The sequence below is a fragment of the Lepidochelys kempii genome, chromosome 12 (genome assembly GCF_965140265.1).
Source record: "Lepidochelys kempii isolate rLepKem1 chromosome 12, rLepKem1.hap2, whole genome shotgun sequence".
Lineage (NCBI taxonomy): Eukaryota > Metazoa > Chordata > Testudines > Cheloniidae > Lepidochelys > Lepidochelys kempii.
The window spans coordinates 2,313,062-2,339,401 of NC_133267.1; the positions used below are offsets into that span (position 1 = coordinate 2,313,062).

Below are 26,340 nucleotides of genomic sequence, written 5' to 3' on the forward strand. Positions count from 1 at the left end.
GCAGGGGAACCGCGTCAGCGCCCGCCCGTGGCAGCGTTGGAGCCATGAGGGGACGTCTATGAGGCTCTGACCTTCCTCAGCCAGCTCCATGATGTAGGCGTCCAGCGTAGACACAGGAAGCGACTCGAAGTAGCTCCAGTACTGGAAGATGGTGAGCTGCTCACCCTGGCTGCTCCCAGGCCGCTTGGGCAGCCGCCGGGCCAGCACATCCTCCACGAGCTTCACGCACACTGCAGGGAGGGCACCGGGTCAGGACCCCTGGGGCAGCCCAGGCACCTCACTGGCACAAAGTCCCAAGGCCCTCTGGGGCGCCCTCTGGCACCAAGACAGCCCCCTCCAGCAGGTTGGTGCTTTGCCACCACTGGCATTTCCTGGAGGGGTGGCGGGGCTAGCCAAAGCAGAGGACTGGGAGGCAGGACTCCCGCGTTCTCTTCTCAGCTCTCAGAGTCGCTCTGAGCCTGGGAGGGGGAGCCAGAGATAGCCGAGCGGAGCGGAGCTATTGCCCAGGGCTCGCATCCCTCCCTCTCTGGAGGGGCCCAAGACTGCACTCACCTGAGTCTGCCAGGCCCAGCTGCCGCTCAGCCATGGGCACTGCATACTGGGCACTGAGCGTGCGAAGGAACCTCTCCACAGGGCAGGTGTAGACATTGGGCTGCTCCACGCAGCGGTCCCAGAAGGCCAGCACGCCCTCTCTCCGGGTGGAAAACTGCACCACTGTGGGCAGAGACACGGTCAAGGCCCTCCACGCCCAGCACGGGGCATGCTGCTGGCATTGCCACCACGGGGCAGGCTTTGCTCACCAGCACTGAGACCGTGACTGTTGGCCAGCCCCAGCCCTCTGACCCAGCACATGCCCTGCAGGCAGTGCCCCGTGGCGCCCATCCATGGGCCTGGGATGGGCCCTGTGCCAGGGCCTTTACCTTCTGCTGCAGCGTTGGCCGCCCCCGATTTCTCCTCCGTCAGCTGGCAGACAATCTCCAGCACCTGCGCTTCCCTCATCAGCTTGTCCAAGGCGTACGTCTCCCGGCACCGCAGCGGCCCAAACGTGCCCAGTTTCTGCAAATTACAGACACGTCAGTGCTCCTGGCTGCTCTGCTTGGGGGGCAGGATCAGTGCCTGGGGGTGCCTGCATTGTCCTGCATAGCCCCCAGCATGCCCGTTGGGGAGCTGTCACTGAGCGCAGCATGGCACACCGGGAGCTGGGGTCTTCCCAGGCTCTGCCTGCAGAGTCGGGGGCAGCAGCTGTCATGCCTCATGCCAGCCTGCAGCGTCCCTCCGTGTTGGCCACGAGTGAGTCGGTGCTTGGGCTGGCCGGGCTGGCTAAGCGCCAGGGCCACCCCACCCAGGCACATCAGAGGTTGCCAGCCTGGCGCCCCGGCACCCCCCACTCTGCAGGCACCCTCAGCGAGGCTGCAGCCCCGCGTGCCAGCAGATGCCCCCCGCCACACCACTTCCCATTCCACACACTCACCAGCAGCAGGTGGTTGCAGTTACTGAGGTGCAGGACCACGGCCCTGTCCAGGAACTCATTGCCAGTGCTCATGGGGTCAGAGCTGCCCTCAGAGCCGCTGCACGTGCCGATGTCCTCGGCCGTGGCCTCACAGCCTCCCAAAGCCCCGACCACAGCACGGGCCCCGCCAGCCCTCCTGCAGGAATGGGGGGACAAGTAAACACATGCCCTCAAAGCAAGGGGACCCCCTCACCTCAGCCACAGGCGCCAACTGCCCTGCCCCGAGGAAGAGCCTCCAGCTCCCAGGGCTGGGGGTTAAATCCTTCCAGTTCTGCTGCAGGTGAACTTGCAACAAAGGAAGGGAAAAAAGAGCCATGGTTTACGTAGGACCTACCCTATTGAGGACCCCGCTGCTGCTGAACCCGCAGGCGATACGCAAGCTCATCCCCACCTCCAACTGCACTGGGGATGGGACAATGGGTGCTGTGCAAACCCTGACGCACAGGCCCAGCCGTGGGGCAGCAGGTCCCTCTGTGCATGGAGAGCCCAGTGGCAGGTGGGGCACTCCAGGGGCTGTCCGCTTGGGGTCACACCTGGGAAGTGATCATGCGAGCCCCTGGAGACGGCCCCTGGCCCTGGGGAGCTCTCACCCTGCTAGAGTGGGTTCTGTCCCTAGGCTCCCAGAGCAGCTCCCATGGGGGCAGCTGACACCCCCCAGTGCACCCAGCCCCTAGTGACTGAGCCCTTCAGGCCCCTTGGGCGGGCAACGCCAGCCCCATTACAGAGAGGCCACACAGCAAGTCCACAGCACAGCCAGGAACAGACCCCAGGATCCGGGGCCTCTGCTCTCATCTCTGGTACCAGCTGCCACCCTGTGAGCACAGAACCCAGGAGTCCTGGGCCTCTGCTCTCATCTCTGGTACCAGCTGCCGCCCTGTGAGCACAGAACCCAGGAGTCCTGGGCCTCTGCTCTCACCTCCGGTACCAGCTGCCGCCCTGCGAGCACAGAACCCAGGAGTCCTGGGCCTCTGCTCTCATCTCTGGTACCAGCTGCCGCCCTGCGAGCACAGAACCCAGGAGTCCTGGGCCTCTGCTCTCACCTCCGGTACCAGCTGCCGCCCTGCGAGCACAGAACCCAGGAGTCCTGGGCCTCTGCTCTCATCTCTGGTACCAGCTGCCGCCCTGCGAGCACAGAACCCAGGAGTCCTGGGCCTCTGCTCTCACCTCCGGTACCAGCTGCCGCCCTGCGAGCACAGAACCCAGGAGTCCTGGGCCTCTGCTCTCATCTCTGGTACCAGCTGCCGCCCTGCGAGCACAGAACCCAGGAGTCCTGGGCCTCTGCTCTCATCTCTGGTACCAGCTGCCGCCCTGCGAGCACAGAACCCAGGAGTCCTGGGCCTCTGCTCTCACCTCCGGTACCAGCTGCCGCCCTGCGAGCACAGAACCCAGGAGTCCTGGGCCTCTGCTCTCATCTCTGGTACCAGCTGCCGCCCTGCGAGCACAGAACCCAGGAGTCCTGGGCCTCTGCTCTCATCTCCGGTACCAGCTGCCGCCCTGTGAGCACAGAACCCAGGAGTCCTGGGCCTCTGCTCTCATCTCTGGTACCAGCTGCCGCCCTGCGAGCACAGAACCCAGGGGTCCTGGGCCTCTGCTCTCATCTCTGGTACCAGCTGCCGCCCTGTGAGCACAGAACCCAGGGGTCCTGGGCCTCTGCTCTCATCTCTGGTACCAGCTGCCGCCCTGTGAGCACAGAACCCAGGAGTCCTGGGCCTCTGCTCTCATCTCTGGTACCAGCTGCCACCCTGTGAGCACAGAACCCAGGAGTCCTGGGCCTCTGCTCTCATCTCTGGTACCAGCTGCCACCCTGTGAGCACAGAACCCAGGGGTCCTGGGCCTCTGCTCTCATCTCTGGTACCAGCTGCCGCCCTGCGAGCACAGAACCCAGGGGTCCTGGGCCTCACACTCTCTTCTAACAGTCCCGCAGGCCTCCGAGGAGCGTGTTATGCAGCAGCACCCAGAGTGGGAGAGAGCCTGGGTTCAGGGGCCATTGCAAGTCTGACCTGTAGATCCCTGTGGTTTAGAGTGGACAAGGAGCTGGATCCGTTTGGGACCCATTTCTCCTTCCCTCAAGGAGTCAGCCCCCCACATCTTGGAGTGTGGGGGAGCAGGGGACAGCAGCTGGGCCACAGGCTCCCCTCTTCACCCCAGCTCTGGAAAGCCGGGGGGCGGGGAGGGAAGGAGTGAATACGGACACAGCACTCCAGGTCCCTGACCACTAGGTGGCGCTGCTGCAGCATAACCGGCCAAAGTGTGGCTAGTGGGGACTCGGGGCCGCACTGGCTCCGCAGCACCCCTGGTGGCAAAGCCGAGGCTGCGCGCGCCGCCTCCGCTCCCCGCACCCCCTGCAGCGCTCCACTGGCCGGAGGAGGCAAGGGCCTTCCCAGGGCACCGCACACTCCACTGGTCCCGGGAGCTGCTGCTGAGAGCCAGGCCTGGCCACCGGGGGGCGATAGCCAGCAGGCGCTGGGCTTCCGGGGCACATCGAAGGGGATGGGGGCCACAGCAAAACTCTAGGTACCGGGGTGGGGCGGGGGCGACGGGGATCAAACCTGGCGCCTCTCGGTCTGACTCCCTGAGCTCAACCATCATCTCTGCACGCGGCCCAGCCCCTCTTGGGGCGCCTGGCTCACCCCCATGCCGGGAACTGGCCAGGCCAGGAGCCTGGGTCAGTGCCGGGGATCAGACCCCACACAGAGCGACGTTCTGCCCCGCCCCACGCCTCCTCGAGTGGAGGCGGCGAGTGCCAGTGCAGACCCCCACCCGGCTTACCGCTCACTCCGGCTGCCCTCCTCCTCCGAACCCTCCGAGTCCTCCATGTCCGAGGTGTTGAGGAAGCTGAAGCTCTCCAGGGCGTGCTCCACCGCCAGGCTGATGCTGGAGGCATGGCTCAGGAAGACGCCCTGCTTGTGCTGTGGGGAAGGCACAGTAAGGGGGGGGCTGGGCAGGCTTTGTCCCCAGGCCACTGGCCAGCTGCTGCTGCCTGGCATTTGTGCCAGCTAGGACCCGTGCCATGGCCCCTGGGCCTGGGCTGCTCCACCAGGGGCCCTGGGCCCGGCGGGATGATGGGCTGTGGGCACACTGTGGCAGGTGCAGCTGGTTCTAAATGCCACACTCCCTGCCCCACCGCATCTCCTGCCCGTCATCCCTGGGACCTGGCCACGCTCCCCCAACCCCGCTCTCCATGATGTAACCCCTTCTGCTCCCCATCTGACTGGCACACAAGGGGCACAGGGCAGGAGAACCGTGACAATAGAGCCCATGAACCAGTGTCCCCATCCCAAGGACATTCGCAGCCCGTGTGGGAAGGGGAGGAGCTGGGCACCGACCTGCATGGTTGCTGTGGGGCTGGCGCCATCCTTGAGACCCTGCCGCTGCCCCCTTACCATGAGGATCTCCTCCAGGCATTTCAGCTCCCGCTCCAGCAGCTGTAGCTCGGGGAACTGCCCCCGATAGTCGTCCAGGGCCGAGCCCAGCGAGCCGATGGCCTCCTCCAGGCCACAGTCCACAGGCTTGGGCCTTGGCACCTCTGCTGGGCTGGGGGGCGGGAGCCAGTCAGGGGCCAGCCTCCTCCTCTCCTCTGAGACCGGCTGCAGCACCACCGGCTGGCCCGGGGAGACCTCACGTCCCTGCGGCCCCAGAGCTTGGCACACAGCAGCCTCGGCCCGCCCCACCACAGGCTCACAGGCCTTGGCCTGAGAGACGGCGCCACAGGACTCAGCCTCCGGGCCCATGTCCAGCCCTGCCCAGGGCGCTGGCGGGTTTGACGCCTCGGGGAGGGCGTCCGTTTCCAGGAGCGACAGCTCCCTGGCGCTGGGGTCCTGGGGGACTGGTGAAGGCTCCCTGCTGTGGGCGCTGGGGCCCTCCCTGCAATCCACTGCCACGTCCAGGCTGCTCTCACTGATGTGGCTCAGAGTCCGGGAGTAGGGCACGTGCCCATTGGCCACCATCTCCTTCCTCGCACCCCCTGGCTCCTCCTGCCGGCCGGGCGGCTCGGCTGCGGCGCCCACCTCCTCTTGCTGGGAGAAAGCGATCTCGATGGCGGGGGCGGAGGCCTGCACCTCAGGCTGTACAATGGGCTTGTGGGAGGCGTGGCGGGCGCTGCCTGACAGCTGGGGGCTAGAGGAATCGTCCGACGACTCCGAGGAGATAGACCAGGCCGTGCCGTTCTCCAGCTCCTCCTGCCGCCGCAGCATGTTCTAGAGAGACACGGCACATCAGCACGGCCCCTCGCCACCGGCCCCGCCGGGCCCCGCTGCCAGAGACCGCCCCTGCAGCCGCCAGCCATAGCCACCCAGCCCCTGGCCACGCCCTCCCCACGCAGCCGCCAGCCACAGCCACCCAGCCCCTGGCCACGCCCTCCCCATGCAGCCGCCAGCCACACTCACCACCTTGCCAACTCCCCACCCAGCCCTGGCCGCGCCCTCCCCCCACAGCCAGCAGCCATACCCTCTCAGTCACTGGCCACACCCCTCACGCAGCCTCCAGCCACACCTACCCACCAACCCAACTCCCCACCCAGCTCCTGACCACAATCACCTCCATGCCCACCTGCCATGCCCATCCGCACCCACGGCCATGTCAACTCCCCACCCAGCCCCTGACCAGGCCCACCACGCAGCCACCAGCCACACCCATCCACCATGCCAACTCGCCATCCAGCCCTGACCACAGCCACACCCACCCACCCCGGCCATGCCAACTCCCCACCCAGCCCCTGACCCCCCCCACACACTACCACCTGCCACGGCCACTCCCCACCACCGCCAATCACCTTCACAGCCACCAACATTCCCTCACCAGGGGCTCACGTCAGCCCCACAGCCACTGGCAACCAACAGCCCGCATGGAGCTTTCTCCAGCCTCCCGCCCCCACCGCTGCCAGGGTCCCACACTGGCTCACTGGGGTCCCAGCCACCTCCCACTTCCCCCTCAGCAGCTCCCCTATGCCACTGGTGCCCCAGGCCCCGTCTGCCCCCAGCCTGCTGAGTCTCAGGGTCTGCCAGCTGCCTGGGGGCAGGGCAGAGTCGCTGTGAGGACACCAGCCCAGCCCAACTCCATGTCACCCCCAGCCTCCCAGCCAGCTCCCCCCTGGGCAGGGCTGTGGGAGCCAAGGGCTCAGCCTCCTTCAGGCTTGGGACCAAACCAAACCCCCCTGGTGGTGAGGGGAGCGTCCCACTAGCAGGGTCCCGTCCGCAGGTCATTGCTGCAGCCTCCGGGCCAGGGTCTCTGTCACGTCACCTGGGCCCCGACAGACTGCCTGGGAGGAAGAGGCTGGCCGGGGCGTAGCTTCCACCCGGCACTGACCAGCACAGCTCCAGGCATTTCAGCACCACGCTGCGAGCCGGGCCGGTCAATGCAGTGTGTACTCTGGTGCCCAGCCTGTACCAGACCCCCACCCCCCAGAGCTGCCCCACAGTCACAATGGGACACGGCAGCCTTGTGCAGACACCTCTCACCCCGGGGAACTTCCCCATGCCGTGAAAGTGCCCACGTTCCCCCAGCACAGGGCCCAGCTTCAGCCCGCACGGAGGGTGAGGCACCATCCCCTGCCCTTGGCCTCCCTCAGCCCTGCTCTGCCAGGCTCTCCACACGCCTAATGGACCGGAGCGAACCAGTCCAAGGGCATGGGGAGTGTTAAGGGGGTAAGTGAGCACAGAGAGGGCAAGGGCCCAGGAGTACAAACCCTGCTGTAACTGCTCCACCCCACTCAGAGTCCCGGCTGCCAGCTCCTGCTCTGTGCCCTTCCTCCAGCCCCTAACCCCCCCAGCGGGCAGCCCCAGAGCCACCCAGGTGTGAGCAACGGGTCCCATTGGCAGGGCTGGCATGAAGTACGAGATGGGGCAAGGAAGAGTGGGGCCGGAGGCGTGTTTCACTCTGGGTGCAGACTGGGCTGGAAAGGGCAAGGGGGCAGGGTCTATAACTATGGCAAGCAGCTACTGCACCATCTCTGGCCTGGGGCATCCAGGGCAACCTCAGAGCGAAGGCTTGTCTATGCAGGGAGAGGCTGGCATGGACCTGAACGGGCCTCTGGGGGATGGGGCTTCCCTGACACTCAGATTCCTGCTCAGCCTGGAGCCTACAGGCCACTGCCAGCCCCCGTACCAGCCCTCCGGCTCAGAGACAGCACACACCCCAGCTGCTCCGGCCAGGGAGCAGTTTGGGGGCTGGGAATCCCTGTCCGACAGGTTCCCAAAGCCAGGACCTATGGATGGGCTAGTGAGCATGAGGCAGCCGGGGCTAGTGCTATCTGAGGTGACTAGATCACCCAGGCTAAGCTACGGGCTGGCCCCAGCCAGCGAACTTACATGGCCCCACTGCGGGCATCTCCCGAGCTGGACCGAGGAGCCCTCGCTGCAGGAGCAGCTCCGAGACAGCTTCTCAAGCAGCGTCTCATGGATGATGTCCAGCAAGGCCCCCATGTGTTTGTCGGAGACCGCCTGTGCCGGGCTCTTGGCCAGAGAGAAGAGGGAGCCGTCAGTGGGGGGAGGGGATCTCGGGGGGCCATTCAGCCGGCTGCTGGGGCTGCCTGTCTACTCCGTCTGCCATCCTCAGGGCGCAGCAGCTTTGGCACGGGGGAAAGGGGGCCCTAACAGGATGTCTGCAAATCAATGAAGCAGCAGCCCAGAGGGCCACGTCCCCTTGGAGCTGCCCTGGGCATGGGCCACAGGCAACGCACACAGAGCACAGGGGAGCCCTGTGCTCCCACATGGAGACACCACGGCGATGGGCGCACAGGGGCCGAGCGGGACCCTGCTGGCGGCTCAGAGAATGCAGGGGCCCCTCCTGGAGCGCTCTCCGGCCCCCAGCTCCTGAGCAGGGCACACCCCGTCCCGGGCCAGGCACACTCACATAGAAGGCCTGCTCCCGGAGGGAGGGCGTGTCAGGCGGGCTCTGGTTGTAGGTGGAGAATCGCTTGTTGACAGTGGATGCTTTGTTGACCGTGCTGGCAGCTGAGGGCTGATCATCCTTGTCGAAGGGGCTGGGGGTGAGAGCACAGAGGTAAGAGGGGTGGGGTGCTCTGCACTGCAGGCAGGAGGCCGCTGGGCTCAGGACTGGAGCTGGGCTCCCAATCCTCCTGCCCCGCGCAGCGCTGGTGCCCTGTGCCATGGGCAGCACGAGGGAGAGGCAGGGGCTGGTAGCAGCGCTGAGCTCTGACCCTGGCACGGGCACCGAGCTGCAGAAAGCGACAGCAAGCGGGGAAGGGGGAGGGCCAGGCAGGAAGCCCAGGAGAAGGGAGGGAAGCCGGGCAGGCTGCCCGAACGCACGGGGTTAGCCACAAATGCTGGAGAGCAAAGGAGGTGTGCAGCCACTATGAGTCCCCGGGGCTGCCGATGGGACCTGTGCCCTGCCGGAGGGGCCGTGGGCCAACTGCCCAGGATAGGGGCCTGCCTGCCCAATCTGGATCCCCTGGGCAGTGCCATCGGGACAGCGAGCACCCAGCAAGGCCGATGAGCCCCAGGGCAGACAGGGCCACGCTAGCCCAGCTAGCCCCCCCGGCCACACTCCCCTAGGCCACTCACTTCCAGTTCACCTCCAGGCTGAGCTTGATGGTGCCCAGGTCATTGATGTCGACAGCCACCACTTGCGGCAGCGCTGCAAACAGGTCCTTGGTTTCACACGAGACGTTGCCCACCACCACGTGGTTGGCCAGGCTCTTGAGCTCTGTCACCTGGCAAGGGAGAAGGAGGGGCTAAGGCCGGTGCCCGGGAGAGGGGGCGCGTCAGGCAACCGCCTGTGAGCTGGGGCTGCAGGTTTTACCCGACGTTTACGGTCAGGTCACTGGAAGCTCCAGACTCTGCCCTTTGCCCCACCCCTGATGCCCGGGATCTAGGCCGCCCATGCTGGCATGGGAGAGGCCACACCCACACTGGTGCCCAGGGGCAGCATAGCAGCCGCAGCTCCCAAGGGCTGGGTCTCGGCATGAGCGGCTGCATCCATCCACACAGCAGAGCGCGTCGGCGCTCGAACCTGCCACCTCCGGCAGAGCCCCGTTCGACTGCCTGCCACGGGGCCAGTGTCATGAGCCAGCAGCCGCCAGCTCTGCCAACGGCCGGGTGCTACACAGCAGGATCCCAGGCCAGGAGTCAGCAGGTACCGGGAGCACTGGATGCCACTAGCAGCTGTTCTGCCCATGCCCACAGCATGGCCCGAGGCCCCCGAGCAGGCTGCAGAGCCCGGGCCCTGGCCCCGCGATCACAGGGTGGGGTTGCTTGTTTTGGGGGACGGTACCCACGGCTGGCTCTCCTAGCGCTCAGCTGCTCAGGCATCTCCCGAGGTTACCCCTTGCTGCCCGATGCGGGTGTAACCCTGGGAAAGGGAGGTGCCAAGGTGGCTGTGGCTGGAGAAAGCCAGCGAGGGAGTGAGCGGTAGTTACCAGCCCCCACAAGCCGCGCCAGCCAGAGCCAACAGCACAGCAGCTGGCTTGGAGCCCGGCGAGAGCCGGTCCCTCTGGCGCTGGGATGGGCAGAGCTGGGGCCGCGGTGGCAGCCAAACCCTGCGGCAGCAGCATGTGCCTGGGCGTGGGGTCAGGTACTCGAGTGCTTCCTGCCCGTGAAGCAGATCAGGATGGGGCTGCTTCCCACCCAGCTCCTGGCCCTGCTGTGCTCAGGCGCCGGGATCCCCTGTACCTTGATGGAGAGGAACTCTGTGATGAGGGGCAGGAAGACCATCTCCTCGCTGTCCCACACCTGCTTCCCGTTCCCCTCGATGCGCCCCTTCAGCTTCCAGCGCTGGCGCCCGTACTTCATGAAGATCTGAGGGCGAGAGGAGCACGGGGTGGGTGCCGGGTGGGGCCCAGCCGAGACTCAGCTGGCTCTCGGCCCACACCAGACGCTCCAAGCCAATCCCCTGGCAGGGTCCGACCCACATGTCTCCCTGCAGCAGGGCTTGGAGCGGCAGGTCCCCAGGATGGGGCTCGGCGGCGTGTTCACTCTGTCCCCTAAGGAGAGGGAAGATGCCCAGGGTTCCCCTCTGCCTCCCGGGAGAATTTCACTGGCTAGTTCTGCCAGCAACTAGTTCCCCCATCCCATCCCCTGCTCGCTGACAGCTGCAGCTGCATTCCCCACGTACCTCATACTGGTCCCCAGCACAGAGCCTGGCAAACCCGGCCAGTCCTGCAAGAGAAGCGGGGAAGGGAAGCTTAGAACCAGCTGACACCCCTGGCCCCAGCCCCCGCGGCTGGCACAGAAGTGAGGCCCCTCCCTGCCCCGGAAGAGAAGCCCCTCTCCTAAGCCGTGCGGCTAGAGGAGGATCAAGGCCCCGGGGTTCACCCCCTGCCCTGGGCTCAGTGCTGAGTCCCATGTCCAGGGCCTGCCTGGGCAGGAGGCACGTGGTGCAGCCAGCCAGCCACCTGGGCAGGACCAACACCGTGCCCTGGGGAGGTGGCTGGAGGAGCAGGAAGTCCTGGGGGAGCAGGGGATGGGAGCAGGGGCGGAATGGAGTGAGGGGGAAGCAGGGTGTGGGAGGAGGAGCAGGGTGTGGGAGGCAGGGTGTGGGGGGGAGCGGGGGGCAGTGGAGCAGGGTGGGGAAGGGGTATGTGGAGGGAGCAGGGTTGAGGGGAGCAGGGTGGGGGAGCAGGAAGGGAAAGCGGGTGTGGAAGGGGGAGCAAGAAAGGGGGAGCAGGGTCTGGGGGGGAGCAACATTGGGGGGAGCGGGAAAGGGGGAGCAGGGTGTGGGAGAGGGAGTAGGGTGGGGGGAGCAGCAGGATGAGGGAGAGGGAGCATGGTTGGGGGAGCAGGAAGGGGGAGTGGGAAGGGGGGAGCAGGGTTTGGGGGAGCAGGGTTGGGGGGAGTAGGGTCAGGGGAGTGCGGTTTGGGGGAGCAGGAAGGGGGAGGCAGGATGCGGGGGGGAAGCAGGGTGGGGGGAGCAGCAGGGTGTGGGGGGAGCAGGTGGGGGAGTGGGAAAAGGGAAGTGGGGTGGGAGAGGGAGAGGGGTTGGGGGGAGCAGGAAGGGTGTGGGAGGGGGAGCAGGGTGGGGGGAGCAGGAAGGGGGAACAGAGTGGGGGGAGAAGGGTTTGGGAGGGGGAGCAGGGTTGATGGGAGCGGGGTGGGGAAGTGGGAAAGGGGAGCAGGGTGGGGAAGGGGGAGCAGGGTGTGGGAGGGAAAGTGGGGTTTGGGGGAGCAGGAAGGGGGAGGCAGGGTGTGGGAGGGGGAGCAGGATGGGGGGAGTGGGAAGGGGAGCAGGGTGGGAGAGGGGGAGTGGCATGGGCAGTGGTCTAACAGGCAGGGGAAGGCTCCAGGGCTGGCGGGGAGGGAGGCCATGTGCTGTCTGGTGCTCCAAAGCTGCGGGGGGGGCATGCCCACCCTGTGCTCTGGGAGGTGGGGGGACATCCAGCACTCTGGGGGGGAAGGGGGAGGGGCAGAGCCTCAGGCTGAAGGGGTTGGCTGGGGACTAGCCTCCCCAAGCTGGTGGTTTACTCACCGCCCATGGGGAGCAGGGTGTGGGGAGGACCGGGGGGGCAGTTACCTTTCATCTTGATGTGGAACTCCCCCAGCTGGCTCTCCAGCTCGCTCTCCAGCAGACACATGTTCTGGGGACAGGAGGGACGAGAGCATCCATTAGCCAAAGGCTCCAGCCCCCTCCCTGCCCGGCCCCCCATACCCCGCCGGCCCCCGCTCACCTCGGTGTACTCTTTGTAGCCCTTGCTGGCCTCGGCCAAGCTGTCGCGTGCCTCGCGGCTGCCCGGGGAGCCAGCGGTGTAGGCCTTGACCATGTTGTGGGCCCCATCGCGGAGCCGCCGCTGGATGCAGTACGACTCGTAGAGCTCGTCAATCTGCAAGGAGAGCCGCAGCGCCACGGTGAGGAGCTGGGCGCAGCGCCTGGGGGCTCTTCCGTACTCCCCTCATTTCCATCTCAACGCCTCCAGGTGCCAGGGCAGCACTGGAGGCGTTGGGGGGGCCAAGGGGAGCCCAGGGCAGCACTGGGGGGGGAAGGGGAGGGCTGTGCCTCACTCAGGGTAATCCCAGTTTTGAGAAGCACTGAAGTATGTCACCCCCCACATGCCTATAAGAGCCACATGAGGTGGGGGCGCCCCCCACCCCGCAGGCAGGTCACCCTTACCTTGCTGGCATGGAACTCCAGCCTGCGTAGGAACCGCTCGATCGACTTGACTTGCTGGAACCGAGCAGGAGGAGAGCAGGTCAGAGGCAGTCAGCAAGGGGCGGCCCCAGGAACACACAGCACAGGCTTCCCCGCTGCTGCGTCCAGGGGCCGGGGGTAGGGCAGGATGGGGAAGCTGAGCTGCCTCCCGCTGGGGCTGGGGTCCCCATGGAGGCCCAGCGCTTAGCCCGAGGATGCCCAGTCTGTAACCGAGAGCACCTTTCTCCCACGTGCGTCAGGCCTTGGCCGCAAGCCAGCCACGAGCTCCCTATAAAACCATCTGGCCTTCCCAGCAACGAGGGGCGCTGGAGGGGCCATGACCCGGCTAGCTCTCCAGCCACCCAGGGAGGCTTCCGGGAAATGTGGGACCGACAGGCCCTGAATGACCAGGGCACAAACCCAAGCAGAACCACACCCGTGCCGGCCCCCATCGGCCACCACAGCAGCGCAGAAGGGGGGCCGTTGCACTCGCCTGTCCAAGGCCCTTTAGCCCAGAGATTCTGCCCAAAGCCCCCACAGGGCAGAGCACAGTCAGTCGCACGTCAACCCTTGGATGCTGGTGTCTGGATTTCCCTGAGGGCTCCGTACAGGAGAGGCACCGACTGCAACAAGGACTCTGTGCAACGGAGCAGGACACAAGGGGGGAGGCGCCCCATTAGCAGAGCCTGCCCCGTGTTCCCCTGCACCTCAGGCACCGTCCTGCGGCTGATCGCCTCTGGCTAATCCCAGCTGCAGCTGGGAGGCCTGTGTGGGGAGGGGAGCTGACGAGGCCAGTGAGGAGGGCGAATGGGTGGTGAGACCTGGGGCTCTGGGAGTGCCCAGTTTGGAGGGGAGGGAGGGGGCCCAAAGAGCAGCGTCAGGAGCTCAGCAAGGGGCCTGCCCCACTATTCCCCCGTTGGCTCTGGTCAGCACCAGCCCCTTACCTTGTCGAGATCGTAGAGAAAGCCCTAGAGAAAGAGGAAAGGAGAGGGGTGAGAGCACTAGGATCATGCATGGCCCTGCCATAGGACATGCGAGCACCTGGTAGCATGTCAGTGCAAACAGCACACACGTAACATGCAGCCTGGGAGGCCCCAGGGCGGGGGGCTCCGTGCTACGCAGCTCACTGCCTGTGTGCCAGAAGCTCAGCGGGAGAGGCACCGCAGCGCGCAGATCACACGGAGGGACTGTCACGGGAGGACACGCTGGGCTGCCACAGGGCTCTGCAGCTCACACCCATGCACACCCACGGGGGAGGTACCAGGCTGCCAGCCAGCCAGCGCTGTAATCCCACACAGACTCGCTGCTCCTACCTCTCCTGGGGGAGCTGGTCCTGGTACAATCCCCTCTCCAACTCCCTTGTGGGAGCAGGACCTGATGGGGAAACCCTGCCCAGGGACCCAGGAAGGGCTCTTTGGCAGGGCTGGCGGGCAGCACAGGGGGAGAGCGGTGCCACAAAGCCGAGCACGACCCACACTCACCAGGCGGGAATTCCTCTTGGACTCACGGATCTGGGTGCTGAGCTTCTCCAGTTCCAGCTGGTGCACCTCCAGGTAGGCTCTGCGGGCAAGAGCACCCCCCGCGTTGGCCCCCAGGCTGGGCGTAGAGACAGCCAGCAGGGCCCAGCTCCAATTGGTGCACAGACACCTCCTGGCTGTGCCACCCCCCCAGCTCTCCCCCACACCCGCAACCCACGCCTGGCACCCGCCCAGCTCTCCCACACACCCGGCACCCACGCCTGGCCACGCCTGGCACCCGCCCAGCTCTCCCACACACCCGGCACACACGCCTGGCCACGCCTGGCACCCGCCCAGCTCTCCCACACACCCGCAACCCACGCCTGGCCACGCCTGGCACCCGCCCAGCTCTCCCACACACCTGGCACCCACGCCTGGCACCCGCCCAGCTCTCCCACACACCCGGCACCCACGCCTGGCACTCGCCCAGCTCTCCCACACACCCGGCACCCACGCCTGGCCACGCCTGGCACCCGCCCAGCTCTCCCACACACCCGGCACCCACGCCTGGCACCCGCCCAGCTCTCCCACACACCCGCAACCCACGCCTGGCCACGCCTGGCACCCACCCAGCTCTCCCACACACCCGGCACCCACGCCTGGCCACGCCTGGCACCCGCCCAGCTCTCCCCCACACCCGCAACCCACGCCTGGCACCCCCCCAGCTCTCCCACACACCCGCAACCCACGCCTGGCCATGCCTGGCACCCGCCCAGCTCTTCCACACACCCGCAACCCACGCCTGGCCACGCCTGGCACCCGCCCAGCTCTCCCACACACCCGGCACCCACGCCTGGCCACGCCTGGCACCCGCCCAGCTCTCCCACACACCCGGCACCCACGCCTGGCCACGCCTGGCACCCGCCCAGCTCTCCCACACACCCGCAACCCACGCCTGGCCACGCCTGGCACCCGCCCAGCTCTCCCACACACCCGCAACCCACGCCTGGCCACGCCTGGCACCCGCCCAGCTCTCCCACACACCCGCAACCCACGCCTGGCCACGCCTGGCACCCGCCCAGCTCTCCCACACACCCGGCACCCACCCCTGCTCCCCCAGCTCAACCCCACACCCAGCACCCGCCCCCCAGCTCAACCCCATGCACTGCCACGCCTGGCACCCACCCAGCTCAACCCCACTCCTGACATCCCCCTCCTCCAGCTCTCCCCCATCCACCAGCCATGCCTGGCACCTAACCCCGGCCACACCTGATACCTGCCTCCCCAGCTCAACCCCATGCCCAGCACCCACCCTCCTAGCTCAACCCAACACCTGGCCATGCCTAGCAGCTTCCCAGCTTGCCCCACCCACCAGCCGTGCCCAGCACTCCCTCCCTCACACTGGCCATGCCTGGCACCCGCCCCCCCAGCTTGCCCCCACCCACAGGCCACGCTTGGCTCCCCTTCCCCCAGCACTGTGGGGAGGCAGTGGGGCCCTGAGGTGATGGGATGGGGGTAGGGAGGTGATCGGGGGGCGCCTCCAGGGGCCAGGGGTGCCAAAATACAAGTTTACCCAGGGCACCAGATTACCTGCCCCCAACTCACATCCAACTACTGGCTATGCCCAGCCCCCCCCTCCCCCAGCCTTCACCACACCCAGCCCCTGCCCCCACCAGCCATGCCCAGCACCCCCCCAACTCACTCTCCCCCATCGGCCACACCTGGCTCTCACAGTCACTCAGCCAGGAGGAAACAGGCCTCCGAGCGAGGCAGTAAAAGGAATCACAGGGCTGGTCACAAACCCCAGCTGTGTGCGCCCCGCCTGGCCCGCAGACCCCGCCAAGCTCCTCACAGCCATCTGAGGGGGAGATTGACACAGGGCTCGGCTGGTGCCCTCCCTTCCCACTGGGGCTCAGACTGCCCTGGAGCACAGCTTCTCTGGAGCAGCCACTTGGGCACAGCGACCCGCCCTAGGCTCTCCTGTGGCCACCGCCTGGCGTGGGGCAGGTAACGCCTAGCCACGAAGAATCAATCTCGTCCGCAGCCCTATGGCACAGCCGTCCTGTCCCCGGGCAGGGGAACTGGCTTGTCCGGGGCCTTCCCAGGGATCCCCGTGTCTCTGTGCAGAGCTGGGCACCCCTTGCTCTGTTCCCACACGCCCCCTGCCAGGGGCCATCCAGCTGCATGGCTGGCTGCTCCCCTTCCTGTGCAGCTGGGCTGGGCACCATGTGGCAGGTCACTTACGTCAGGCCCTTCTTGAGCGCTTCGTACACCTCGTCCAGCCGGTCGGGCTGCGGCACCTTGGGAGGGGGGGACTTGTGGGACATGGAGAACATCCTCCTGACCCGGGAGCCAGTCTTCCTGGACACCGTGGGTGTGCTGAAGGGAGGCAGGTTCCTGGGGGGAGGAAGCACAAGAAGGCTGGGTAAGCTCCCTTCTGCCCCGTGCCAGGAGCTGAGCGCCAGGAGCCAAGGCCACACTCTGCAGGAATCAATGAGGGGGGAAGCGCCAGGGGCAACAGCAGCCACCACCCTCTCCCACCTGCCATGGCTCGGTGGGAACCTGCCACTGCTGGGCTAGTGTCAGGGTGAGGAAAGCTGCTAGCAGCAAGCCCTGCTCACAGCCGGGTGGTAGCAATGCCAGGAGTGGCGGGCGTCCCGTCTCCTTTAACACTCCCCCGCCACAGCCAACGCCGAGCGGGGCTGGGGCCATGCAGGGCCGGTGTAGGAAGGCCGCCTGGGCTGGACCACGATTCTCTTTGCACCCAGGACAGGGCCAGAACTGCAGCCAAAGCCACCGTGCCCATGTCCAATCACCGCCAGATCTGCAGCGGTGAGCCTGCCGGTAACCCCAGGTCGATCCGGCCTCTGACACGGGTCCCAGCCATGGAAACACACCGCTCTAGGCATGTTAATAACCCACGAAGATACCCACCCGACCACCAAATCAAACCTCCCAGCGCTGGAGAGAGGAGCCTTGCAGTGCGACCTGATGGGCAACACACCTGGGCTCAGTAACCAGGGACGGGGAGCCCATGGCCCCGACACTCAACTGCCCAGGAAGAACCAGGAGAGGGAGCAGTTTCTCAAGCAATCAGTGCTCCAACCATCAAAGCCAACTCTGTGGCTGCACCTGGGGCTGAGGTGGAGGCCAGAACCATCTCCGGCTGCACCTCTGAACCCCCAGTTCTCGAAGCGGCGCCCACAGTGGCTAGATAGAGCCTGCTCCGATTTCAGGTCTCCTCTACTGGCCATGGGAGTGCTGGGCATGAAGGAGATCTGGTGCTCTGTCCGTTTGCTTGGCACTAGCTGGGACAAGAAGCAGGGCTGGTCATGGCTCACGCGGTGCGAAGCCAGATTCCTCCCTGCAGAGTCTGCCGTGGCCCTGTTCACGCAGTGAATTGAGAACTCAACTCCAGGCTACATGCCAGAAACGGGCAGGGAACAGAACAATGGATGCAGGACTCTCACAATCACTCAGTGCCTCCCCATAGACAGGAAACACGACCTCTGCACACCCGGACAAGCCATCAACCCAGCACCCAACAGCAAGAACCACAGCCCAGACTCCCTGCCCATGGACAGCTCCCAACCACCCATAACTCAGATGCCAAGAGAGAGGATGAGGGGCCAGCAGGGCACATTCTCCAGGCACTGGGGGTCCCAACATGGCCCTCGGAAAGCTCTCCCACAGCCAGACTGACCCCTCGTCTGGAAGCTTCGTCCTGGATTTCTAAGCAAGGCATGACGTCTGTGGGTCTTTCCAGCTGTCCTCTTTCTCCTCCTGAATCCCCTAAATACCCACATATTCATCTCCCCTTGGGCCAGCTCTTGAGCCTAGAGGCCCATCTTTAGGGCAGTAGAACCCCACCACCACCTAGGCCAGGCCATCACCTCCTGAAGGCATCGGCCAGAGCTCGCCCAGCTACCCAGAGAGCCCCATGGCCCAATTCGAGCCCTCCAGCAGGGCTGGGCAGCGGCTCTCTGCCCGCAGGACACGGAACACAGGGCCTGCTGAGTCCTTACCATGGACGCTAGCCTCGACCCTCAACATGCTGGCCCCCAAACGGCCCCCCGCCCCATTACCCACATGGATCTATGGTCTAGGGTCCACCAAATGAAATTAATGGGCAGCAGGTTTAAAACAAATAAAAGGAAGTTCTTCTTCACACAGCGCACAGTCAACCTGTGGAACTCCTTGCCTGAGGAGGTTGTGAAGGCCAAGACTATAACATGGTTCAAAAAAGAACGAGATAAGTTCATGGAGGTTTAAGTCCATTAATGGACTGACTGTATAAAAAGCCAGTCAGCTGCGAACCAGCTGAGCAGCGAACAGCAGAGCAGCTAACAGAAGGAGTTTGCCTGGGATCTGCCTGAGAGGAGGTATGCTAAGGGCTGCATTAAGGAGGCTGTGTTGGTGAGTATCTGAGTGTTTGTTTGTTGTGAGTATCTGAGTGTTTGCTGTGAGGACAGTTTGACATGTGCTTGATTGGTTGTTTGAAAAGGGCGGGAACTCAGAGTGCTTTGTTCCAGGTGAGATTTAAGTGGGCCTGACTGTATAAAAAGCCAGTCAGCAGCGAACAGCTGAGCAGCGAACCAACAGAAAGAGTTTGCCTGGGAGTTCGCCTGGGGAGAGCCCACTGAGGCTTACATCTTGCCGGATTCTCTGAGTAATTACTACAACTCCTGAGGAAGCTCGTAGAAGGAAGGTAATATGGATGGGGGGTGTTCAGCTGTTGTGACCTGCACTGGATGTGCCATGTTTGTCTTTCTTCCACAGGATGGAAGCGACTTTGTCTGTACAAAGTGTAAGCTGGTTTCCATATTGGAAGAGAAGGTTCAAGGTCTGGAGCAACAGGTATCGACCCTGCGTTGCATAAGAGAAACTGAAGATTTCCTGGACAGACGTCAGGATATGCTTCTACGGGCACAATGTTCTGAAGATTCAGAGTAGGCTGCACAGCGGGGGCAGGAGGATGGCGAAGAAATTTGGCATCATGTGACCTTCAGAAGAAAAAAAGGGAACATCCATGTACCAGCAACGCAAATATGGGTAAGTAACCGTTTTCATGTTCTCTCCACAGGTACTAATGCGGAGAGTGGACCAGATGATATGTCTGGGGGAAGGGAGCAGAAGGAGACTCCGCTGACTGGAAGGCATGAGATGCACTGTCCTAGGGTTGGGGGTTCCACGACCACCGCTCCCAAGAGAAGGAGGCGGGTGGTGGTGGTCGGGGACTCTCTCCTCAGGGGGACTGAATCATCTATCTGCTGTCCCGACTGGGAAAACACAGAAGTCTGCTGCTTGCCAGGAGATAAGATTCGCGATGTGATGGAGAGACTGCCGAGACTCATCAAGCCCTCGGATCGCTACCCCTTCCTGCTTCTCCACGTGGGCACCAATGATACTGCCAAAAATGACCTTGAGCGGATCACTGCGGACTACGTGGCTCTGGGAAGAAGGATAAAGGAGTTTGAGGTGCAAGTGGTGTTCTCGTCCATCCTCCCCGTGGAAGGAAAAGGCCTGGGTAGGGATCGTGGAAGTCGACGAATGGCTACGCAGGTGGTGTCAGAGAGAAGGCTTTGGATTCTTTGACCACGGGATGGTGTTCCAAGAAGGAGGAGTGCTGGGCAGAGACGGGCTCCACCTAACAAAGAGAGGGAAGAGCATCTTCGCAAGCAGGCTGGCTAAGCTAGTGAGGAGGGCTTTAAACTAGGTTCACCGGGGGAAGGAGACCAAAGCCCTGAGGTAAGTGGGGAAGTGGGATACCGGGAGGAAGCAGGAGCAGGAGCGCGTGAGAGGGGAGGGCTCCTGCCTCATACTGAGAAAGAGGAGCGATCAGCGGGTTATCTCAAGTGCCTATACACAAATGCATGAAGCCTGGGAAACAAGCAGGGAGAACTGGAAGTCCTGGCAAAGTCAAGGAATTATAATGTGATTGGAATAACAGAGACTTGGTGGGATAACTCACATGACTGGAGTACTGTCATGGATGGATATAAGCTGTTCAGGAAGGACAGGCAGGGCAGAAAAGGTGGGGGAGTAGCACTGTATGTAAGAGAGCAGTATGACTGCTCAGAGCTCCGGTATGAAACTGCAGAAAAACCTGAGAGTCTCTGGATTAAGTTTAGAAGTGTGAGCAACAAGGGTGATGTCGTGGTGGGAGTCTACTATAAACCATCGGACCAGGGGGATGAGGTGGACGAGGCTTTCTTCCGGCAACTCGCAGAAGTTACCAGATCGCACGCCCTGGTTCTCATGGGAGACCCTGATATCTGCTGGGAAAGCAATACAGCGGTGCACAGACAATCCAGGAAGTTTTTGGAAACTGTAGGGGACAATTTCCTGGTGCAAGTGCTGGAGGAACCAATTAGAGGCAGAGCTCTTCTTGACCTGCTGCTCACAAACCGGGAAGAATTAGTAGGGGAAGCAAAAGTGGATGGGAACCTGGGAGGCAGTGACCATGAGATGGTCAAGTTCAGGATCCTGACACAGGGAAGAAAGGAGAGCTGCAGAATATGGACCCTGGACTTCAGAAAAGCAGACTTTGACTCTCAGGGAACTGATGGGCAGGATCCCCTGGGAGAATAACATGAGGGGGAAAGGAGTCCAGGAGAGCTGGCTGTATTTTAAAGAATCCTTATTGAGGTTACAGGGACAAACCATCCCGATGTATAGAAAGAATAGTAAATATGGCAAGCGACCAGCTTGGCTTAACAGTGAAATCTTTGCTGATCTTAATTACAAAAAAGAAGCTTACAAGAAGTGGAAGATTGGACAAATGACCAGGGAAGAGTATAAAAATATTGCTCGGGCCTGCAGGAGTGAAATCAGAAAGGCCAAATCACACCTGGAGTTGCAGCTAGCAAGAGATGTTAAGAGTAACAAGAAGGGTTTCTTCAAGTATGTTAGCAACAAGAAGAAAGTCAAGGAAAGTGTGGGCCCCTTACTGAATGAGGGAGGCAACCTACTGACAGAGGATGTGGAAAACACTAATGTACTCAATGCTTTTTTTGCCTCTGTCTTCACGAATAAGGTCAGCTCCCAGACTACTGCATTGGGCAGCACAGCATGGGAAGGAGGTGACCAGCCCTCTGCGGAGAAAGAAGTGGTACGGGACTATTTAGAAAAGCTGGACATGCACAAGTCCATGGGGCTGGATGCGTTGCATCCGAGAGTGCTAAAGGAGTTGGCGGATGTGATTGCAGAGCCATTGGCCATTATCTTTGAAAACTCATGGCGAACGGGGAAGTCCCGGACGACTGGAAAAAGGCTAATGTAGTGCCCATCTTTAAAAAAGGGAAGGAGGATCCGGGGAACTATAGGCCAGTCAGCCTCACCTCGGTCCCTGGAAAAATCATGGAGCAGGTCCTCAGGGAATCAATTCTGAAGCACTTAGAGGAGAGGAAAGTGATCAGGAACAGCCAGCATGGATTCACCAAGGGCAAGTCTTGCCTGACTAATCTAATTGCCTTCTATGACGATATAACCGGTTCTGTGGATGAAGGGAAAGCAGTGGTCGTGTTGTTCCTTGACTTTAGCAAAGCTTTTGACATGGTCTCCCACAGTATTCTTGCTAGCAAGTTAAAGAAGTATGGGCTGGATGAATGGACTATAAGGTGGATAGAAAGCTGGCTAGATTGTCGGGCTCAACGGGTAGTGATCAATGGCTCCATGTCTAGTTGGCAGCCGGTCTCAAGTGGAGTGCCCCAAGGGTCAGTCCTGGGGCCGGTTTTGTTCAATATCTTCATAAATGATCTGGAGGATGGTGTGGATTGCACTCTCAGCAAGTTTGCAGATGACACTAAACTAGGAGGAGAAGTAGATACGCTGGAGGATAGGGATAGGATACAGAGGGCCCTAGAGAAATTGGAGGATTGGGCCAAAAGAAATCTGATGAGGTTTAACAAGGACAAGTGCAGAGTCCTGCACTTAGGACGGAAGAATCCCATGCACCGCTACAGACTAGGGACCGAATGGCTCCGCAGCCATTCTGCAGAAAAGGATCTAGGGGTTATGGTGGATGAGAAGCTGGATATGAGTCAGCAGTGTGCCCTTGTTGCCAAGAAGGCCAATGGCATTTTGGGGTGTATAAGGAGGGGCATTGCCAGCAGATCGAGGGACGTGATCGTTCCCCTCTATTCGACACTGGTGAGGCCTCATCTGGAGTACTGTGTCCAGTTTTGGGCCCCACACTACAAGAAGGATGTGGAAAAATTCAAAAGAGTCCAGCGGAGGGCAACAAAAATGATGAGGGGACTGGAACACATGACTTATGAGGAGAGGCTGAGGGAACTGGGGATGTTTAGTCTACGGAAGAGAAGAATGAGGGAGGATTTGATAGCTGCTTTCAACTACCTAAAAGGGGGTTCCAAAGAGGATGGCTCTAGACTGTTATCAGTGGTAGCAGATGACAGAACAAGGAGTAATGGTCTCAATTTGCAGTGGGGGAGATTTAGGTTGGATATTAGGAAAAACGTTTTCACTAGGAGGGTGGTGAAACACTGGAATGCGTTACCTAGGGAGGTGGTGGAATCGCCTTCCTTAGAAGTTTTTAAGGTCAGGCTTTACAAAGCCCTGGCTGGGATGATTTAATTGGGGATTGGTCCTGCTTTCAGCAGGGGGTTGGACTAGATGACCTCCCGAGGTCCCTAGCCAGGGTGGGGAACTACTCCACCAACCCTGAGCACCCACAGCCTGGCTCAGAGGCCAGCCCCACTCGCTGTGAAGAGTCACCCCACTGCACGGAGGAGACCCTGCCAACAGTCTGCTTTGCCGGCACCGCCCCCCACACAGCCCGCCTGTGTTCCCAGCCCAGTCCCACTCACCAAGACACTGTGAGTGCCCCAGCAGAGCCTGGCCTGCCTGGCCGGTGACAGAGCTTTGGGAACAACTGGTGTCACTCCTGACTGGAACAGCCAATGTCTCCGTCAGAGAAGGAACCTTCCCTTCCTCCTTCCAACATGCCAGTTGGACAACACCCTGGATTCCCACCCAGTGCTAGCCAATGACCCCCCAGCCAAACTTCCAGGTCCTCAGCAGCTGCTGGAGATGCTAGCCAAAGGCCAATCACACACTCATTTTACTGAAGCCAACATTCTCCATCCAGCGCGATTGGGATCCAGGCCAGAATGTGGAACTGAAATCAGCTTGTGGCACTGATGGATGCTCCTCCTGCCCATAGAGCATGGACAGACATCCGTGCTCATCCTCCAGGACCTCTCTGCAGCACCGGACGCTGTCGCCCAGGAGATAATGCTGTCACCTTAGAGAAGTGGCGGGGGGCAGGGTAGAGCTCTACAAAGGTTTGTGTCCTTCCTGGAGGGATGCACCCAATGATGGGAGCCTGCACCTCCCACATAGATTCCCTCACGTGTGGAATCCCGCAAGGACCAGTTCTCTCTCCTGTTCCTTTCAGCAGCTACACACAGCCACTAGGTGCTATGCCAGCAACATGCAGGAGACACACAGCTCTGCCGGTCTGTCACCACGTGCGGCCTCCCCACCACCACCAAGATGGCCCAGGGCTGGGGTGAGAGCCGCCCGCGGTGGAAGACAGAGGTGATGCTGGAGGGCAGAGCAAAGCATTCCTAGCCATGGCACAGTCTCCTTTGCCTGAAAATACACACCCACAATTGGTCAGTTCAGTCCGTAGTTTACGAGAGCCCCTGGTTCCTTATGTTGAGCTCTCCCATAGCAGCACGAGCGAGTACCTCTCTCTATCACCCCCACGAGGCTGGGAGACCCCATCCCATCCTGACGGACGACGAGCCAGCCTGTTCTTCATGCCTTCGTCACCTCTCAGCTGGACTCCAGCACTGACATACACTTGGGCACGAAACCTTCAGCACTTCAAAGAATCATAGAATATCAGGTTTGGAAGGTCATCTAATCCAACCCCCTGCTCAAAGCAGGACCAATCCCCAACTAAATCATCCCAGCCAGGGCTTTGTCAAGCCGGACCTTAAAAACCTCTAAGGAAGGAGATTCCACCACCTCCCTAGGTAACGCATTCCACTGCTTCACCACCCTCCTAGTGAAAAAGTTTTTCCTAATATCCAACCTAAACCTCCCCCACTGCAACTTGAGACCTTTGCTCCTTCTGTCATCTGCTACCACTGAGAACAGCCTAGATTCCTCCTCTTTGGAACCTCCTTTCAGGTAACTGAAAGCAACTATCAAATCCCCCCTCACTCTTCTCTTCTGCGGACTCAATAATCCCAGTTCCCTCAGCCTCTCCTCATAAGTCATGTGTTCCAGTCCCCTAACCATTTTTGTTGTCCTCCACTGGACTCTTTCCAATTTTTCCACATCCTTCTTGTAGTGTGGGGCCCAAAACTGGACACAGTACTCCGGATGAGGCCTCACAAATGCCAAATACAGGGGAATGATCATGTCCCTCGATCTGCTGGCAATGCCCCTCCTTATACACCCCAAAATGCCACTGGCCTTCTTGGCAACAAGGACACACTGTTGACTCATATCCAGCTTCTCGTCCACCATAACCCCTTGGTCCTTTTCTGCAGAACTGCTGCCAAGCCATTCGGTCCCTAGTCTGTAGCGGTGCATGGGATTCTTCCGTCCTAAGTGCAGGACTCTGCACTTGTCCTTGTTGAACCTCATCAGATTTCTTTTGGCCCAATCCTCCAATTTCTCTAGGGCCCTCTGTATCCTATCCCTACCCTCCAGCGTATCTACCTCTCGTCCTAGTTTAGTTTCATCTGCAAACTTGCTGAGGGTGCAATTCACACCATCCTCCAGATCATATATGAAGATATTGAACAAAACTGGCCCCAGGACCAAAGCTTGGGGCACTCGGCTTGATACCAGCTGCCAACTAGACATGGAGCCATTGATCACTACCCGTTGAGCCCGATGATCTAGACAGCTTTCTATCCACCTTATGGTCCATTCATCCAGCCCATACTTCTTTAACTTGCTAGCAAGAATACTGTGGGAGACCGTGTCAAAAGCTTTGCTAAAGTCAAGGAATAACACGTCCACTGCTTTCCCCTCATCCACAGAGCCAGCCCTTGGTGAATCCATGCTGATTGTTCCTGATCACTTTCCTCTCCTCGAAGTGCTTCAAAAATTGATTCCTTGAGGACCTGCTCCATGATTTTTCCAGGGACTGAGGTGAGGCTAACTGGCTTGTAGTTCCCTGGATCCTCCTTCTTCTCTTTTTTAAAGATGGGCACTACATTAGCCTTTTTCCAGTCATCCGGGACCTCCCCCGATCGCTACTTGGGAAACTCTAGCTGGTGCAGGGTGCTCAGCACGTCTCCTCAGCAAAACGGACACTGCGAGCACATCAAACCAGCTCCCTGCACCGGCCTCCTGTACAACAGTGGGTCCAGTCCAAGGCCTAAAGCTCCGAGCCAAGGACCATGAGCAAGGACTCCACTCCTCTGGCACAATCAAATGCTCCTGCTTCGGGTAATGGTCGCCAGTCCCAGACCTCCACCATCCGCTCCCAGGGCCAGGCGCACTGCTCCGACCCGCCTTCTCTCACACACCTGAGCAGCAAGGACGCTGTAAAAGCCAACCACTGCAGGGCATGCACAATGCTCCCCTGGCAAGGTGAGAGAGAACGAACCAGCCAGGACAGACGTGAGTCACGCTGCCTAATGCCCTGTTGGGAGGTGTGGGAAAAGAGCCTGTACAGAACAGAAAGAATTCTCCTCTGGCTGTGAAAAGGACACTCCCTCCAACGCCTGCGCTCTCTTCTCCCGAGGCCAAGCAACACGGGTGGGCCCCGGACATGCAAGAGAGCTGTGCTGGAGGTGTTCCTGAACGTGGGTGAGACGTGGGCCTTCTCTGTACCAGGGGCTTTTGCAAAACAGCTCCCACCATCACTGCCCCTGATGCCACTCCATTGGCAGGGACCAGTGGGATTCAGAAGGTGAAATGCTGGTGGTCCCAGGAGCCCCGTCTCCAGGGGCTGCCCGGAGGGAAACATCTTATAAAAAACCCCACGTAGACACAGCCGAACAGAATTCCCTATCAATGCCCAGGGCACAGCTTGCCACGTTATTCCTGAATGGCTGGGCCTAGCACATGGCGCGGGTACAAGCAGCGCTTTCAAGTACCCCAGCCAGCAGGGCTGTAGTGGCAGCAGGGACAGTGACAGCTTCTCTCCTGTGTGCCTTGGAGGCCATTGCTGTGGAGGATCTGCCCGCCTCTGCCTGGTGCTATCTGAGGCTCCAGGGAATATGATGAGGAAGACCACGCTGTCTGACTCTTGGTTCTTCCCACCGCCGCTTTCACTGAGACCAGGGTAGTGGCCCCACACTGCAC

The 26,340-nt window shown here is 61.7% G+C and overlaps 1 protein-coding gene across 11 annotated transcripts in view; it reads right to left on the minus strand.

Annotated features, from left to right (window-relative positions):
* The window catches only part of RIPOR1 (RHO family interacting cell polarization regulator 1), a 119,138-nt gene that overhangs the window by 4,299 nt on the left and 88,499 nt on the right, over positions 1-26,340 (minus strand). For 7 of the 11 annotated variants that reach the window (XM_073307142.1, XM_073307139.1, XM_073307141.1 and 4 more), the window contains exons 3-19: positions 16,288-16,440; positions 14,068-14,146; positions 13,531-13,554; positions 12,569-12,622; positions 12,129-12,281; positions 11,975-12,038; positions 10,580-10,623; positions 10,138-10,263; positions 9,031-9,179; positions 8,360-8,489; positions 7,816-7,959; positions 4,837-5,706; positions 4,280-4,419; positions 1,472-1,646; positions 921-1,056; positions 553-714; positions 72-230 (exon numbers count right to left, since the gene is read on the minus strand). In XM_073307142.1, the coding sequence (XP_073163243.1) occupies positions 72-230; positions 553-714; positions 921-1,056; positions 1,472-1,646; positions 4,280-4,419; positions 4,837-5,706; positions 7,816-7,959; positions 8,360-8,489; positions 9,031-9,179; positions 10,138-10,263; positions 10,580-10,623; positions 11,975-12,038; positions 12,129-12,281; positions 12,569-12,622; positions 13,531-13,554; positions 14,068-14,146; positions 16,288-16,440 (2,762 nt within the window). The remainder of the gene's footprint in view (positions 1-71; positions 231-552; positions 715-920; positions 1,057-1,471; positions 1,647-4,279; positions 4,420-4,836; positions 5,707-7,815; positions 7,960-8,359; positions 8,490-9,030; positions 9,180-10,137; positions 10,264-10,579; positions 10,624-11,974; positions 12,039-12,128; positions 12,282-12,568; positions 12,623-13,530; positions 13,555-14,067; positions 14,147-16,287; positions 16,441-26,340) is intronic. The other 4 variants (XM_073307134.1, XM_073307133.1, XM_073307143.1 and 1 more) reach the window with 4 other exon arrangements.